This window comes from Lates calcarifer, linkage group LG21 (assembly GCF_001640805.2).
Source record: "Lates calcarifer isolate ASB-BC8 linkage group LG21, TLL_Latcal_v3, whole genome shotgun sequence".
In the NCBI taxonomy this organism is placed as follows: Eukaryota; Metazoa; Chordata; class Actinopteri; family Centropomidae; genus Lates; species Lates calcarifer.
The window spans coordinates 8524986-8540938 of NC_066853.1; the positions used below are offsets into that span (position 1 = coordinate 8524986).

Below are 15953 nucleotides of genomic sequence, written 5' to 3' on the forward strand. Positions count from 1 at the left end.
ATTTAACACTGGAAGGAGGTAGGTCAATTTGCTCAAATTCTGTGAACTACAGTTGTAACTTATTTCCATTTAATGTACCTGTATACTCCCTTTTAGAGAGAATGTTGCTTTCTATTCAGTCACATTTGTCCGACAGCAAATGTACAGGTTCAGATTTTACACACAAAGCGCAAATCTACAATCTACTACAAATCTAAATTAACTTTTTATCATTAAACTACCCAACAGTGTATAAAATAGCTCTTTCTCAACCAACTACAATATAAAAATGCTGCTTTATGATAAGAACACTTTACATAAGTAAATAAATGCTAGACTAGGAAGTTTTGAATACAGTCCCAGGCAGCTCCCCTGCGTGAGTCACAAGGTCCAGACGTCTCTGCTCCACTTCCCTGTGTGGGCCAGGGCGTACTTTACCTCCCCTCCTCATTACCAACTCTGTAGTTCCCTCTGCGCTGTCCTGTGCTTCTCCCCCCTTCATCTCGTCGGTCCTCTTCTCTACAGTGGATTCATGCTCAGCTCTCGCCCTCCTCGGTCGCCATGCAGAATAACCACCATAAGGAACATCTCTATAAGATTCTTGTGATAGGGGACCTCGGGGTCGGCAAGACCAGCATCATCAAGCGTTATGTCCACCACAACTTCAGCCCCAATTACCGAGCCACCATCGGGGTGGACTTCGCTCTCAAAGTCCTCAACTGGGACCAGGAGACGGTGCGCCTACAGCTGTGGGACATTGCAGGTACAGTCCGATTCAACGCACGGCTCACACGAAAAAGGCAGATATACAAGAGGGTTAACAGACACGGAGCACTGAGGAAAATTTGATAAGAGATCTGAAATTTCCCACACAGGATAATTTGTGCGACTGATTTTCCCCTAACTCAAACTTTACTCGTGTATTTTGTAAGATGAGCCACAGCCAAGGAAAACATTTAAATTTGTAGATATTTTTTTTGAAGTATCAGCACATGTGATGGGACACCCGTTCAAAGATAGTTTGATTTACTGGTTAATTTAGTTTATCAGCTGAAGCTAAAAATGGACACTATTTTGGTAGAAAATTGAATAAAGGCACCCAGTTTGTTGAAAATTACCTTGGAAGTAAAATTAGCTTAAGGCCACATTTGCAAATTCATTAATGTTAGTAGCAAGTTAGAGTCTTGGTTGATTATTTTTAGATTAGTTTTGTTGTTTGTTCAAACCTTACATGATTGAATGACTCTGTTTCACGGCTGTTATGAAAACCAGTTATCACATGGTTAATGCCATTTTAGCTTAGAGATAAAGCTTTCCCAATAATAAATTAAATAATTATTAGATATATTATTATAACTTATTTTCAAGTCAGCGAGTGTGTGGCCTGAGAAGAAAACTGACTTTCAAAGTATCTTGTAATGAATGTTAAAAGGGCGGTAATCCACAAATTTGACAATTTTTTTCACACTTGTTATTTAACCATTTCTATAGCGGGATGATATGAAGGGTTATCTAGGGTTAATGTTCCTCATGTGTACCAGCTGACCTGCTGGAATTACTCACTTCACATCATTTGGCTACACATTTCTACAATTACATGCTTCTTTTCTATTTACATTCCAAAGGAAAACACACACAAATACGGAGAAGTCATGAAACTGAAAAAAGAGGAACCAAAATCACATCTTGTATGAATATTACTGTATACATTTTGTTAAGATTAAATTAATGTCATCATTTATACGTAAAATAATTTGTACTTTCCTCATGACCTTATGAAAGAGCATTGTGACACCACATGATACAGCAGAAAGCAGCCGTGGCATCAGTTTGTGATTGTTTTTAATATCAGCTGGTCTGTGAGGGGTAAAAATGACATAATCGTATGAACCAATTAGGAGCACAGTGTTTCAAGACTGTAATGAAGTACAATCATGTTTATACTGTCATGGTTATAATTTGATGTCAATTAATCACCAATGCCTTGTTTTTCTGCTCTAAACCTAGTTGGAGGACAAATATACAGGATGTCTCTTATCTAAATTTATAGTAACAAGTAATTCAATCACATATCTATCCATTCATATATTTGTACATACATTTATAGACTATATTAACAGAAATCAAGTCTTGCCCCTAGTTTCCTCCCTGCAGTCTCCTGAACTGTGTAACCCTCTTCAGCTATGAAATTTTGTACAATTACTTAGATCTGAGGAGTAGAAGGGTCTGTTTGATAAGAAGATTAGAAAATGTATGAGAATGAGAAATTCTCATCTCTTTTCATCTGAGTATTTAATGTCTTGATTGCCTTTGGCCTAACACAGAAATCAGAAATAATACAAGCTTTTGACTGTGACGCTGTCAGCTAAGATAATAAACCTAAAGGCTACACCAGTCTCATCTCACATGAGCGTCGGCTGAGGTTTAGAAGAATCCTCTGACCTGCTGCTCTCTCCCCTCCTGTGCGCCTTCTCCAGTAAGCGCAAGCAGTCATGTGTCTCAAACTCATGTGAGTGAGATTTGAGGCCCAAGCTCTTGTATACAGAAAGCTTTTATTGTGAACGAAGGATGAGTGTCTCCCTCAGAGAAAGCTGCTATAGGTCTGTACTGTACTCACTACATAGGCCCTGAAGAGAAGCCCTGAGGTGGGAAAACCTAAATTGCAGTTCTGCATAATCCTGGATGAGCTCTGTCCATTACAGTATCCTGTATACTCTGCATTTAGTTTGGATGTTTGAAAAAAGGTTTTTGAAGATGATGGGCACACTGGTTACAAAACAAATATGCAGAATATGTTTTTAAACAATTACATTTTGATTATATCATTTTACCTTACCTAGCCTTGCTGTTGGTTTGTTTGGGGATTTGATGGTGGACTTAAGTTTTCTCATGCCACAGAAGTAATAAATCACTTGCCGTTTCTGTGCATTTCCCAAGACAAAAATAACAACTTCAACCATTCTATTTTTGCCTGCCATTTTTCTGTGGCCTATGCCAACATGGTGACAGCTGCATACATGTGAGTGAGCTGGGTTTGGGGCTGTACTGCTGTTATATACTGTTAAGCCATTTGTAATCCCATATCGAGCTGTGGAAGTGTGGCTGCAGACCAGAGCTCTAGATGTTAAATTACTGTATATTTAGTCACAAATATATATAATATATAATGTTAGAGGGAGGTACTTGGGCCATTAAACACCCTCTATAATATCATTACCTAATAAACAGTAGTATGTTTGAGGTAGCTTATAAAGAAAGCTGGAAATATAGTTTTTCACTTGGTATACAGTAACACTCTTCTATAATATCTCATAATATAATACAAGTCTCTGTCCTTCTGATACTGTATGCCCTTCAACAAGACATACATCCCAGGTGTTCTGCCACTGACCCTGTGCTCTGATCCACCAGTGCAGGAGTGCAGGTGAACAGGAAATGTTTGTATGTGCCTCGGCACAGTAACATGTGAATTAATATTAACTCCTCTCCTCTTCACTACACTGTAGACTGCTTATGGAAGGACCAGCTTAGGTTTTTTTTGGTCAGTCCACAGTGTGAAAATCTCTTGCCCACAGGCTGATTGCACTCTGCCAGTGTGGAGCTGGTACTGATGGTGCTCTAGCAGAAGTTACGGATGGGAAAATCAGTGTGGATACAACATTCCAGCAGGGCTTATCGAATTAATTTTACCCTCAGGAATTTTTACAGACAAGTTCACAGGCAGGCGAACACACACACACACAGAAACACACACACACACACACACACACCAAAGACACCTCTCTCCTCTTCCCATCCTGCCTCTATCTGTCTCTGCATCTTACCTCTTTCTCTTTCTGCAGCACTTTTAACATTAAAAACATGCATGCAAATGAGTGCATAGAGTTATGGAGAAGGTGAGGTATGTAGAGAATGTGTGCATGGTGGCACATATGAAAAAGAGTGTGATAAAATTGGTAAATTGGATGCCTTCTATATGGGAGTCTGTGTCTGTTTGCTGCTAAAATGACCCTGCACCACTCCCATCTTTCTGTGTTACATCAGCAGGCAAAAGATGAATTTCTCTATGTGCATCAGAAGGTATAAAAAGTTAATAAACCTTCTGTGTGTGAATGTGTATCTTTGTCTGTGTGTGTGTCCTCCAGGTCAGGAAAGGTTTGGCAACATGACTCGTGTATACTACCGCGAGGCCATGGGTGCCTTCATTGTGTTTGATGTCACAAGGCCCGCCTCCTTTGAGGCCGTCACCAAATGGAAGGAGGACTTGGATTCCAAACTGACACTTGCCAATGGGAAACATGTATCCACTGTGCTTTTGGCTAATAAATGTGACCAGGGTCGAGATGTACTGACCAATAATGGAATAAAGATGGAGCAATTCTGTCAGGAGAACGGCTTTGTGGGATGGTACGAGACATCTGCTAAGGTGAGAAAGATGGAACACACACACACACACACAAATACAAAGCAGTCACATAGCAAGCAGAAAGGTGTTGTGAATACGCAGCCCAGTCCAGGAGATCTGAGGTTCAAGCCCCTGTGTAAGCAGGCATGTCCTTCCTGTACAAAAGTCCTTGTGAAGCAGCTAACTCCCCACCAGCTCAACTGTATCGGCCCCAGCACCTGATTACTCTGTGGAGATGCCACCGCAGAGGCACATTCAGGATGTGAAGAAATCCTTTAAAACTGCAGACTCTCAGTCTATTCAGTATTTGCATATGAATAAAGCCTAAATCACTGAGCTCTGCTGCTTTTTCACAGAGCTGTCTCACTGCAGACATTCCTCCCATGTTATTCCAGGTCAGCTGCACTGGCATCAGGTGCTCTATCATCCAGACAGGATGTCCAGGAATCTTGAGGGAATGTATCAGGCTACTGTTTTCTGTTAACTGACACAGATCTGAAGAAGTAGTTTGACTTTTTAATTTTCTTCAGGAAATTGCTTTTTTCCCCCCTTATCAAGAGTTAGATGAGAAGATTGATACCACCCTCAAGACTGTCCAATATAGTGCTGAAACCAGCAGCCAGTTATCTTAGCCGAGTATAAAGATTGGAAACAGTAAACAAACAACAATTCTGTAATTATAAGAATTAATCTTCAACAGGTATGTGATGCAGATGCACCCACAGTAAGTGGATCAATACACTGAACCTACTTGCTATGTATTGAATAAAGAAATATTACAGTGCCATGTTTACAGTTTATGCACACCTCAGTCAACCCATGTAACTTTTACAGTCTGAGGTGGACAATTATTTTGTAGAGCAACAATGTAAACAGAAAAACACTGATAAAAAAAGAAAATATGAAACTAATATGTTTAATGAAGTTTAATATGTAAAACTAATAAAGCTTCAATCAACTTTAGTGAAATCAGAGTAGAACTCATTGACACAGACAGAAATACAGTGAGTGACTTCTGGCTGTGAGATGAGCTGAGGATTCACCCACCTACACACTAACACACTGACACACCAGCACAAGCCCTGATTATAGCTGCTAATGTGGAGCAGGAATCTCACAGCTGGACGGCAAAGGAAGAAAATAGACTAAGACGTGCACATGGACACACACAAAAACACATGCATCTATACACAGTGCAAAAACTGCACTCAAATTTGACCAAAATTGAAACACTTAATTCTGGCACTGTGTATATATATTTTTTTCTTGTTTTGTTTTGTTCTTATGCCAGAGAGTGAGCTCACCAAGGCAGCACACTCCTCTAAATCTTTTATTAATAGAAAATGATCAGAAATCTGCATCTGAATTGAGATGTACCAAACAAAGAAACAGACAAACAGGTGATGGAGGCAGCTGGAAGTAGTTGTGACCAACAATAACTGCTGCAGCGAGAGAATGGTGAGGATGGGTGAAGTAAATTGAGGATGTAAGCTGATGAAACTAAGGCAAAAATACAACCAGCAATGTAATGTTTCGGAAAAATCGTAGATGGTCTCACAGTTGGAGCTGGTATATGAAAAATGGTATAGTTACACCAGTGAGCCAGTGTCCTCTGCATAGTCCAAAGCCCTCTACTCTTTGTTTTGTGTTTGAAAAAAACATCCCAAAATGTTTTTCAGCAGCAAGTCTACTGCCATTTTGAAACCAGCATCAACATATTTATGACTGATAAATTACCATGAATATTAAGTGATGTGCATCTCGATGCCCCAAATGTCACTTGTACAAGAAAATAAGAAGACTGGGAGTCTGAAGTATATCGCCCAAATAACCTGTCAGAAGAATAATTTCAAACTTTTATCTTAAACAACCCTGGATATGCTCTGTATACACAGGAATGCACAAGAAAGAAGTGAAGCTAGCAGAGTGTAGAGAAGGAGCTTTCTGTTGTTGTTGTTTTATTTTGGTTTAGTAGAATCTTTTTTTCCCCGATCTAACAGTAAGGATGATAGATTATGACAAGGCACACACAGAAGGGCTTGTGTGTGTGTGTGTGTGTGTGTGTGTGAAGTTCAGGGCGCTGTAGAAGGCACATGTCACATCCTACTGAGCATACTGTTAGATCTCTACTGCTCCTGTAGCACACTTCACATATTAGAAAAGAGAGAGAGACAGAGAGCTTCTTTCTCATCAATAATTGCTCGTTAGTTGCTTGTTTTCTCTCCTCATGTGAACCTCATTCTAACACCCAGGGCCATTTCTCTAGCTTGCTCAGTTTTCAACTCTGGCCCAAGTCACTCAATATCTTCAGACTGATGCTGTCAAATCTCTGGGTGCTGTCGAGGACATTTTGTATTTGTGTCTTATTTTGATGGGTAGACAAGGTTTATAAATCAAATAAGAAAGCTTTCTTAGGATCATTATGTAGCTCTATAATGCTGGCTGTAATAATTTCATATATGGACATCCATCCTGTGGCCGAGTTGTGTTGGACACATACCATATAACCACAGCGTTACTTGTTCCAGGCCTTTGTTGCATGTCTTCACCCTCTCTACGCCCTGCTCCCTGTCTGTATCCAATTAAAGCAAAATTTCCTCAAGATAACCTTTGGTAATGGCATAATAAAGATTAACATAATGGAAAAATTATATTCACAGGGAAATCGAGTGCAGTGAAGCAACAAATACTATGTATAGCTGTGCTTAATTTGCAATGTAAAGCAAACAGACAAGAATAGGCAGCATTTAAGGCTGGCTCACCTGTAGTTTGTTGACACAACTTTTATTCTCTCCTGTTAAAATCACCTCCAGCCACACAGCTGTCAGAGAAAACACACACTTTGACTTTATTCATTCCCTGTGGAATTATTTGTAAGATGCAGATGCAGATCATTGGAAAGAATCAAATGCTGAGAATTGAATCATTAGATATAATTTGGGTTTGAATCTGCATATTCATCCTGTATGTGAATGTCTGAATACATTGAGCTATTAGTATTCTTATTTGATGGTTTTGGCTGCTACTAGAGAGAAATAAACTGGTATAAAATGAGGAGGAATTCTTTTCTGGTATGCAGGAGCAGATAACACTCTAAGATTTAAACTGTGAGTTATTTTGCAAATGTGGACATACAGAAGATAAATCATTTTTGGTTATTATTTTGTATTTATTTACGTTGAAATTCCATTGTTCAGATGGGACATTTCAACATCACATTTGAAAAAAAAAAATAAAAAAAAATCTGTGTTTAAAGGAACGTTGCCATTTGTCTCTGCCTCAGCTGCACAGACTGCTGACAGCTACTTTGAAGAAATGTATGCAAAACTCAATTTTCAGTCCATGTCCACATCATTGCTGCTGACTGGTGCTTCATCCGGCTACTCAGTCTAGTAATGATCCATTCGATTCACTCCCCCTGTTCCCACAGGTCTGTCTTGCTGCATACATTTTATCCTTTCCATAAAAATGTTTGCATCAATCGATTTAACCCTCTTTTTGTTGCCCCCCCCCCCCGTTTTCATATCCCCACCTCTTTTTCTATTTGTTCTTTTACTTCCTCCCCATCTCCTTAGGAAAACATCAACATCGATGAAGCAGCCAACTGCCTGGTGAAACACATCATTGCCAGTGAGAAAGACATGCTCCAATCCGAAGTCCCCGACACCATCACCCCCCAGTTAGAGAAGGACAAAGGCGGGACATGCTCCTCCTGCTTCAGAGCTCAGTAACAGCTTCTGACAGTTGGATGTCCTTTTGTATCTCATTACACAAAGTCAAGTTTGTCTGTGAGCAAGTGAACTACTTTTGCTGTTTTTTTTTAGTTTGTTTGTTTTGTTTTGTTTTGTTTTAGTTTTTTGAGGAAGAAGGTATGGGTGCCAACTCTTTTCCTCTCTATGATAGCTCTGGGGATGGGTGGTGGGTGTGTGTTTGTGTGTGGGGTGGTGGTGGTGGATGGCGATGACAGAGAGGCAGCTGGCTCAAGAAATGGATGGATTGAATCTGAGAGAGAAAGAGAGAAAAGGGAGATAGATGCAGCTGAGTGTGCTTGTAAAAGGCAAGGTCACCCTCTGGGCAACGTCAAGCTTTGACACTGCCACTTCGGTTACCATGGAGACACAGGTAATGAACACATGCACAGAAAGACTGCAGCAAGTCACAGTATGTCTGTGCTAAAAGTCAGCAGAGGTAATCTCTGTTTACAAACCACAGTAGTTGCCTTTGTTTCTCCCTCCCTCTCCCTCTCTTTCTTGCTTCATCCCTTCGCCTCTCTTCTTTTCTTGCAGTCTCTTGCCCACTCTTTTTTTCCTCCTCACCCCTCCTTGATAGCATTTTTAGTTTTTCGCATGTCATCCTGAGCTAATGAGCAGAAAAAAAAGCTCAACCTCAGTCCTGATAACACTACAGTCACATTATATCCTGGTTTCATTTTATTTTACATGGTCATTTTTATAACACTATCCTTTGGGGCCAGTCCTTTTCTGTCCTTCTTTATGTACACCTGGTGGCTCCAATAATGTAATGTACAGCAGGTTATACTGATGTAATTAAAGTGCCTTTTCTAATACAGCCCATTTTATGTAATGCCTCCAATAGATATATTCACTATATATTTAATTTATAAGTGCACTTAAAAGGTACATGTATGATGACTTTCATCACTGAGGTAGAGTTCAGCTCATTTCCACGGCAACATATTCAAGTTCTCTGACAAACGTGTGTATTAAGGAAAGTCATGTTAAAGCAAGGATAATGTCTATTTTTGTTTTCCATTTTAATTGGATGGTTTTATATTAAATTTCTATTCCACTGTTCAATATTTGTAACATTTGTAATGTGGCATAAATGCAGATATATATACAAACATGTACATATTATATACAATTTAATAAAACTGGTTGTAGAACCAAAGATGTATCCAGTTTTCAACATGTTCATATGAATAAACCACAGCTTTACTGACCTACAGTTTGCTTGCATGTGATTTTATGTCATTATCTTTTTAAAGGCTCTTCACACCCAGGTGTTTTCAGTGACTCTGATTAGACCTCTGGTTATGTTGGAGTTGGGTGGAGCTATGCTGGGGATAACATGATGTTACCAAACTCTGTAAATGTAACTAATAACAATGGGAAAGGTAACTCTAACCCTAATAAATTACCAGGAGAGTGAGGGAACTGTTAAAGCACAGTCCTGTTCTCGTCCACACGGTCCTGTGAGGAGGCCTAATCAGACAACATGAGTGAAAACACCTGTGTAAGTATGCAATCTGATCCCTCACTCTTATGCAGTACACTATGCAAACATTAAAAAACATACCTTTTCCAGCATAAAATACAGATTGCGTGTTTATGTTTATGTGTGGATTAATTTCACCATTATTTGGCTTGTTTAAAGAAAGCAGATTTGACTCTCTGTCGTGTCTGTGCTCCCACTACATCTTGATATTTTGTTACAAGTCATATGTTCAACAGAAATGCAGATGGGGCTCCAGGAGAGCGAAAATCAGTTTTCTATCTAATCTTCTATCTCTGGCTAGGCAGTGTGTTTTTGGGTTGTGATCAGATCAACAGGTCCTCCAGCCTAATTGATATGATGATATAGGTCATTTGTCCTGACCCTCAGATTAAATTCATGGGACATACCAGCAGTAAGTATACTGGACCATCATCATGATTACAATAACAGATACATGGTTAAGCTTATGAAGCAGTCATTGTTTAGTTTAGGCACAAAAATGATTTGGTTGAGTTAAGATTAAGATGAAGATCCTGACTTGAGTTAAAATAAAGACTGTACCATACAGTAGATGTAGGATATTGATCTCTGTTTGACTATTCCCTCTCTGAGCGTACTTGTGATCAGTCATGTGATCACTTCTTTCTCCCTTTACAATTACGGTGGTTCTTACTTCTGCAGTCTTAAATGTCATTCCTCAGAGTCTGATACATATTGGCCCTGATATCCTTTGACAATGTGGTTAATTAATGAAGCATTCTTCAAATCATTCACTGCCATCACTTAACATACAAAGCATCTGATTTGTGATCAAAGCGACATGATTTTAGTCGGATCTACATGATGAAGAAATAGTGAATTATTTTTAGAAAGTGGTTGCTGAAATCAGTCTTGTTAATTCAGGGATTTAGTCTAAGCATGACAAATTCAAACTGATGCAGTTCAAAAATCCTCTGGCACTGAACCACAGAATGCATTTTCCATACTACTGTGTCTCTCTTTTTAAAATATTTCCTCTGGACAAACATTCCTCTTATAGATAGAGGTTGTTTTCTGCTGTTTCTCTCGCTGTATGTGTAACTGGTCCCTCCCTCTAATATGTTGAAAATCCGATTTCACAGAGAAAAAGTTAAGATGCCAGTTCTTGTTTGTTGTTTTTTTTTCCCCCCTCAGTGACCAGCCACTGACCCGCCATGTGACTGCAGTCAGGCAGACTATGCCACCTTTACCGTCACACATACATACCAATGTAGAGCACTGGTATAGGCTTACATTGTATCTGAAAATACACAGAGGCATTCAAAGCTATTCAAGGCTACCAGATACTGTGTCATTTATTAATACTGATGATTACTGAGATTAAAAGAGCTGTCTCTGGTTGATCTCTCTGTCAGAATGTAAACCTGGATTTCAGATTGAACAACTTCACTATTCATATAGTATAAGATTAAGATTTCTGTACCAAAACATTACTGCCCTGTTAACCAACCTATTTCAGCTGTTTGTCCCCACCAGCTCCCTCTGTTCCCTTGCCTCAAACAGTGACTCTGTCTAATTATTGTCCTCTGAAGATAACATTTTGTGCCTCATTTAACGTTGTGGTTTCTTTTCGTCCCTGAGAGACAAAGGCACAATCTATTGTTTAGCAGAGTCTCTGATGGATATTGGTTTAGAGGTTAGGGCGTGTGCTGGATAAAGGTGGTGTCACTCTCTAATTTGTAATAATTGGATCTGATTTCCAGCATCAATGCAACAATTTCTGAGAGGAACCACAAGGCAGGGGAAGGACAGGTTATGCATGGAGTAATGTGGGAATTTTCCACCGCTTTGTGTCAGAAGCCGACCTGCTTTCTCTGCACCCACACAGGCACCCTCCTCACACACACACACAGAGTCAAACGCTCACACACGCACATACACAGATGATCAGAAGACTTCACAGATTTATCTCTCGCTCTCTGTTGGTCTCTAAGGCAACAAGCTGCAGAGAGAGTGATAGTTTCATTTCTCTTTACTTACAGGCCCTGTCCTTGTAGTTCTCCTTGGGTTTTCTTTCTCAGGGAGAGAAGGAAAAAAGGAGTGAGAGAGAGAAAGAGAAAGATAGAGGAAGCATAACAAGGGACTATAATCACAAGACTTCTCAGTCATACAGGATAAGGAAGAAATAAGCTGCACGTGCTTGCAGGATGACTTTTTTCCCTCTTTCTCTCTCTCTCACACACACACACACACACTAATACATGTACACACAGCTTACCTGTCAGTGCCATCATGGTTTCTGTGATGTAAATTGTATTAAATGTTGTGCAATAGCCTTCATCTGCAGTATACAAAGAGTTCCTCTAGCAAACTTTGCAAGAAGAAACACATTCATATAATCCTCTGAAGGTTCAAAAATCCATTGCAAATTCAGCTGTATGTTCTCAAGTGAAAAAAATCACCCTTAAGAGATAAAGGATATTCATCTTGCAGCAATGATACAGAAAGTATAAATAATAAAATGTTATGAGAGTGGCAATAAAACAGTCACAGTGAAAATACAGGCACCAAGCTCAGATGTAGTGCTACTATATGGTCGATAAACATTGAGAGAGGTGTTGGAAGTGGAGGCTGTGGCAGGCGTACTCTGGCGGTGAATTAAACACACAGTAAAAGAGAATCGATAGCAGGAGCCAGGGGAGACTCTGGATGAATGAAAATAGCAGCTGCACCTCCAACTTTGATCAATAGGTGTGAGTGTTTGTCTGTGGTTGCATCTGTGTGTGTATACTCATCTCATGATGTGTATGTGTGTGTGTGTGTGTGTGTGTGTGTGTGTGTGTGTGACCTCGCAGCAGCAGAAGTCTCAGTGAGTTTTAAATGGAGTGCTATGTGGAATATCAAAGGCCTACTCTGAATGACTCATCATTCACAACCAGCTTGGCCGGAGAGAGAATCCGCTTCAATCCTAGACCCAGGTCTCACACACACACACACACACACACACACACACACACACACACACACACACACACAAATGCACTATTGATTACACTTGAGGATTTGTTTACACTTGCAGCAGATACTATTTGACACATTTGTGTAGGCTGGATATTGTTCGTACATTTCTGCCACCAGAATAGGCATTGGTACTTTTAGATTTGATGGCAATTACAAGCTTGTTGTATAAAAGGAGTGTCTTGTTTGTTTTTCATGAGGCCATTCATATATCAGCACAAATTAGTAGATATTCCCCTAGAAAATGGTAATTCGTGTAGCCATTAAGATCAGTATTTGATTCATGTAAAGTGGTAAAGCTAGAATTAGACTGAATCTATGAAATTAATCAAGTATTTTAGGAGGATGTGGAAGCATACAAGATGAAATGGTGGTTAATGAGAGTTTACATCTATAGTCATGTAACTGGTTTACCTGTTGGTTAACCCCATCGTTGTCCAGCCTCAGCATCCTGAGACAAATTGCTGCACTCATCGCCCCAATCAATTAGCAGCATGTTCCATAAAACACTAGAATATGCAAATAATCATAACTGGAGTTACTTCAGCAAATTTTCATTTGTATTGTGAATCTCTTTGCCCACTGAGGAGCTTAGCTGCTAGTAAAATCCAGAAGCTGTTAAAATTTTAATGTACTTCCAGCTGGGCCAAAAAACAATAATATACCCTGACCAGCCCCTGACTGAATGGAATGGTTGTTCGGAGAGTAAACAACTGCCCACTAGGGGCTTTTTGTCTAAATCACAAAAATACCCATGCTGGGAGAGCTAAGGAGGGCTGAGATACGTCTCTGTCTGAGCCATGGCCTGTGTGCTCCCACACTGGACCTGTACCAAGCATCAAATGAGCCAAAGAACAGAGCATCATTATTTGAGATGTTAATGCATGAAGGTAGACGGAGAACCACCACCACACTCTTTTATGAGTGTAGCAATGTCCTACTCATACATGTGATGATGTGATTTAGCTTTGTTGTAGTTGAATTAGGATTTAGTTGTAATTTGGTAATTTATTGTTTGTGCAGCTTTGGCAGCTTTGTGAGCTTCAGATCAGTGTATTGCTGATGAGGAAAGACAAGTGGCATAGTCTTAGTGTCACCTGGTTAACACTGCTGTCAGAGAAAATAAACATCCTAAAGTTGCCAGAAAAACACATTTTTTGAACTTCGAAAGAAAATGCAGCACTTAGATCTTCAAGAACTGCCTCCTTGTGTTTTAACAGTACACTTTATGAAAGAAAGAGGAGATGAATGCGTATCATCTGTTATTATAATAAAAGACTGAAAAATCCCTGAAGAGTTCAAAGGATTTTTAGTGTATAGTTTCCTTTTAGGCAGTGGTAGAGTTTGACTTTATTTTCTACAAACTGCTTTCACTTTTCAATAAACTGGCTGCTATTAATCAATTTTTCTTCAGGTTTCTCACAGATGCTTTCAGGTTCACAAGGATAGAAGAGTCATGCCAGAATGTACACAAAGAGAAATTGCCTACTGAAATGTATTGGCAGGTTTTGATTCTGTGGCTTGAAGCAACAAACATCAACTCTACTACCTCATCACAGACAGTGGACAGCAACTGGATCACTTTCTGGTTTGAAAACATCCACTACGTCACAAATTTAGTCTCTTATCTGTACTAGCAGATCATCAGTGACTGAGAGAGTCTGCTCTCTATTTGACTGTCTGTGTATAAGACACAACAGCTCAGTGATTAACACTGTCAACTTACAGCAAGAAAAAGTCAGATACTCTCGGGTTAGCCTGGTAGACTGGGGAGTCTAGGCTGCCCACAGGTATATGAATAAGTCAGTGTTACCCTTGTAGACAGTCAACCTTTAAAGGATGTTGCACTACCTTTCACCTAGTGCATGCTGGGAGAGGCCCAACCCTCCATTGTGGAGAAAACAAGAAATTATAGAGAAAATTAATGATTTAGCATTCAAGGCCATTTGTTTGTCATCCAAAAGTGTATCTATTTATGTTTATGTAGTGGGGGAAACTATCTTGCATTCATCTCAGAAATGCGAAAGTGTTCAGATTGTGTTCTTGGCAATGTTCACGTGCAAAGATATTATGTCTTCCTATCTTCCCTGAGGGATGTTTTTCTTTTGTCACGCAGGTTATGTGTTGGTTTAATTCAATAGAATTTACGACTAGACCACTGTTGGTATATCAGTGACGACGTGGACAGCTCTGCATCTCTGGCAGTCTCAGATCAGCACCTTGGACAGCGATTGTGACATGCTTCGGTACAGAATGATAAAAATGAGGGTCTGCAGCACTACATGTATTATACCATATGCTAATGTTAATTATTGTTTTCCATTTAGTGATTGTGTGTCCTAGTTCGATGATGGCACATTGTCCTCTGTAGAAACAATTGGGCTAGTTGTTGTGTCACATTATCATACAATATATCCAGCTATTGTGGCAAAAGGAGGGAAATGTCAGTATAATTTATGACAATATAGATTTAATGATTTCCACATTACAACAAGTGTCCCTCTGCTCAGGAAGTCGATTGCTGCTGCGGCATTTGTCCCTGGGATGGGTATTTTGGCCAAGGCCACTGCATACGTGTGTGTGTGTGTGTGTGTGTCTGTGTGTGTGGGGTGGGGGGGCAGAATGTTTGCTGCCTCTCTTTGTTTTGGCAGGGAGAGTGCTATGTGGAATACTGGTCAGCAATGCCCTTCCTCTCTGTGCCAACTGTTTCTCCTCTAGTGGATGTGCACGGAACAGCGTGTGTACAGAATATCCATGTTAATGTGACCTTATGCTGAGTGTATTCTATCCATGCAATTTTTAAAAGCCTGATAAATTCCACTGTGTGTGTGTCTTGTGTGTGTGTGTGTGTGTGTTTGTTTTTTTTTACACACATGCTAAAACTGTGCATGAATTTGTAGCAACTGTGAGTGTCTGTGGATTCAGTTCAACAGCTGCGGTCCTCCCTCTGGTGCCTGACAGCGCTATCTAGCAGTGCATGTGTAGCACTACATACCAACAAACACTCCCCCACCTCTCATTGCTCTCTCTGATTGACATAATCTGGCTACACAAACACAATGATGTCCACGTGAAACCATGTTAGCGAGTTAAGATGGAGATAAAAAGGTAAGGCAGTGTAAAATTAAAAACACAATAATCTGAGACTATGATACCTCAAACGTTTGTACATCTGCATGTCAAAGTGTTACATGGCTAAAATGCACAATACCATAACAAGAAATATTAGCACGTTACAATTTTCAAGACGTCTCTGATAACTCAAATGAAACCCCAAGCAGAGGGAAATGACACTGTGGATGTACATAAGAGTGGCAGTCAGAGCACAAGGAGG

At 39.9% G+C, this 15953-nt stretch overlaps 1 protein-coding gene across 1 annotated transcript; it reads left to right on the forward strand.

Moving 5' to 3' along the window:
• The first annotated feature begins 431 nt into the window (after nt 1–431).
• rab38a (RAB38a, member RAS oncogene family) lies at nt 432–9352 on the forward strand. Its single transcript, XM_018681599.2, has 3 exons — nt 432–742; nt 4125–4405; nt 7960–9352. The coding sequence occupies exons 1-3, from the start codon at nt 541–543 to the stop codon at nt 8113–8115; spliced, it is 639 nt and encodes a 212-aa protein (XP_018537115.1). The 5' UTR covers nt 432–540; the 3' UTR covers nt 8116–9352.
• The last annotated feature ends 6601 nt before the right edge of the window (nt 9353–15953 follow it).

Bases quoted from the DNA above. Each gene is read 5' to 3' on its own strand.
- rab38a (XM_018681599.2), top strand. From the start codon at position 541: ATGCAGAATAACCACCATAAGGAACATCTCTATAAGATTCTTGTGATA. The intron at 743-4,124 runs GTACAGTCCGAT...TGTGTCCTCCAG, and splicing joins ACAGCTGTGGGACATTGCAG to GTCAGGAAAGGTTTGGCAAC. The intron at 4,406-7,959 runs GTGAGAAAGATG...CCATCTCCTTAG, and splicing joins GGTACGAGACATCTGCTAAG to GAAAACATCAACATCGATGA.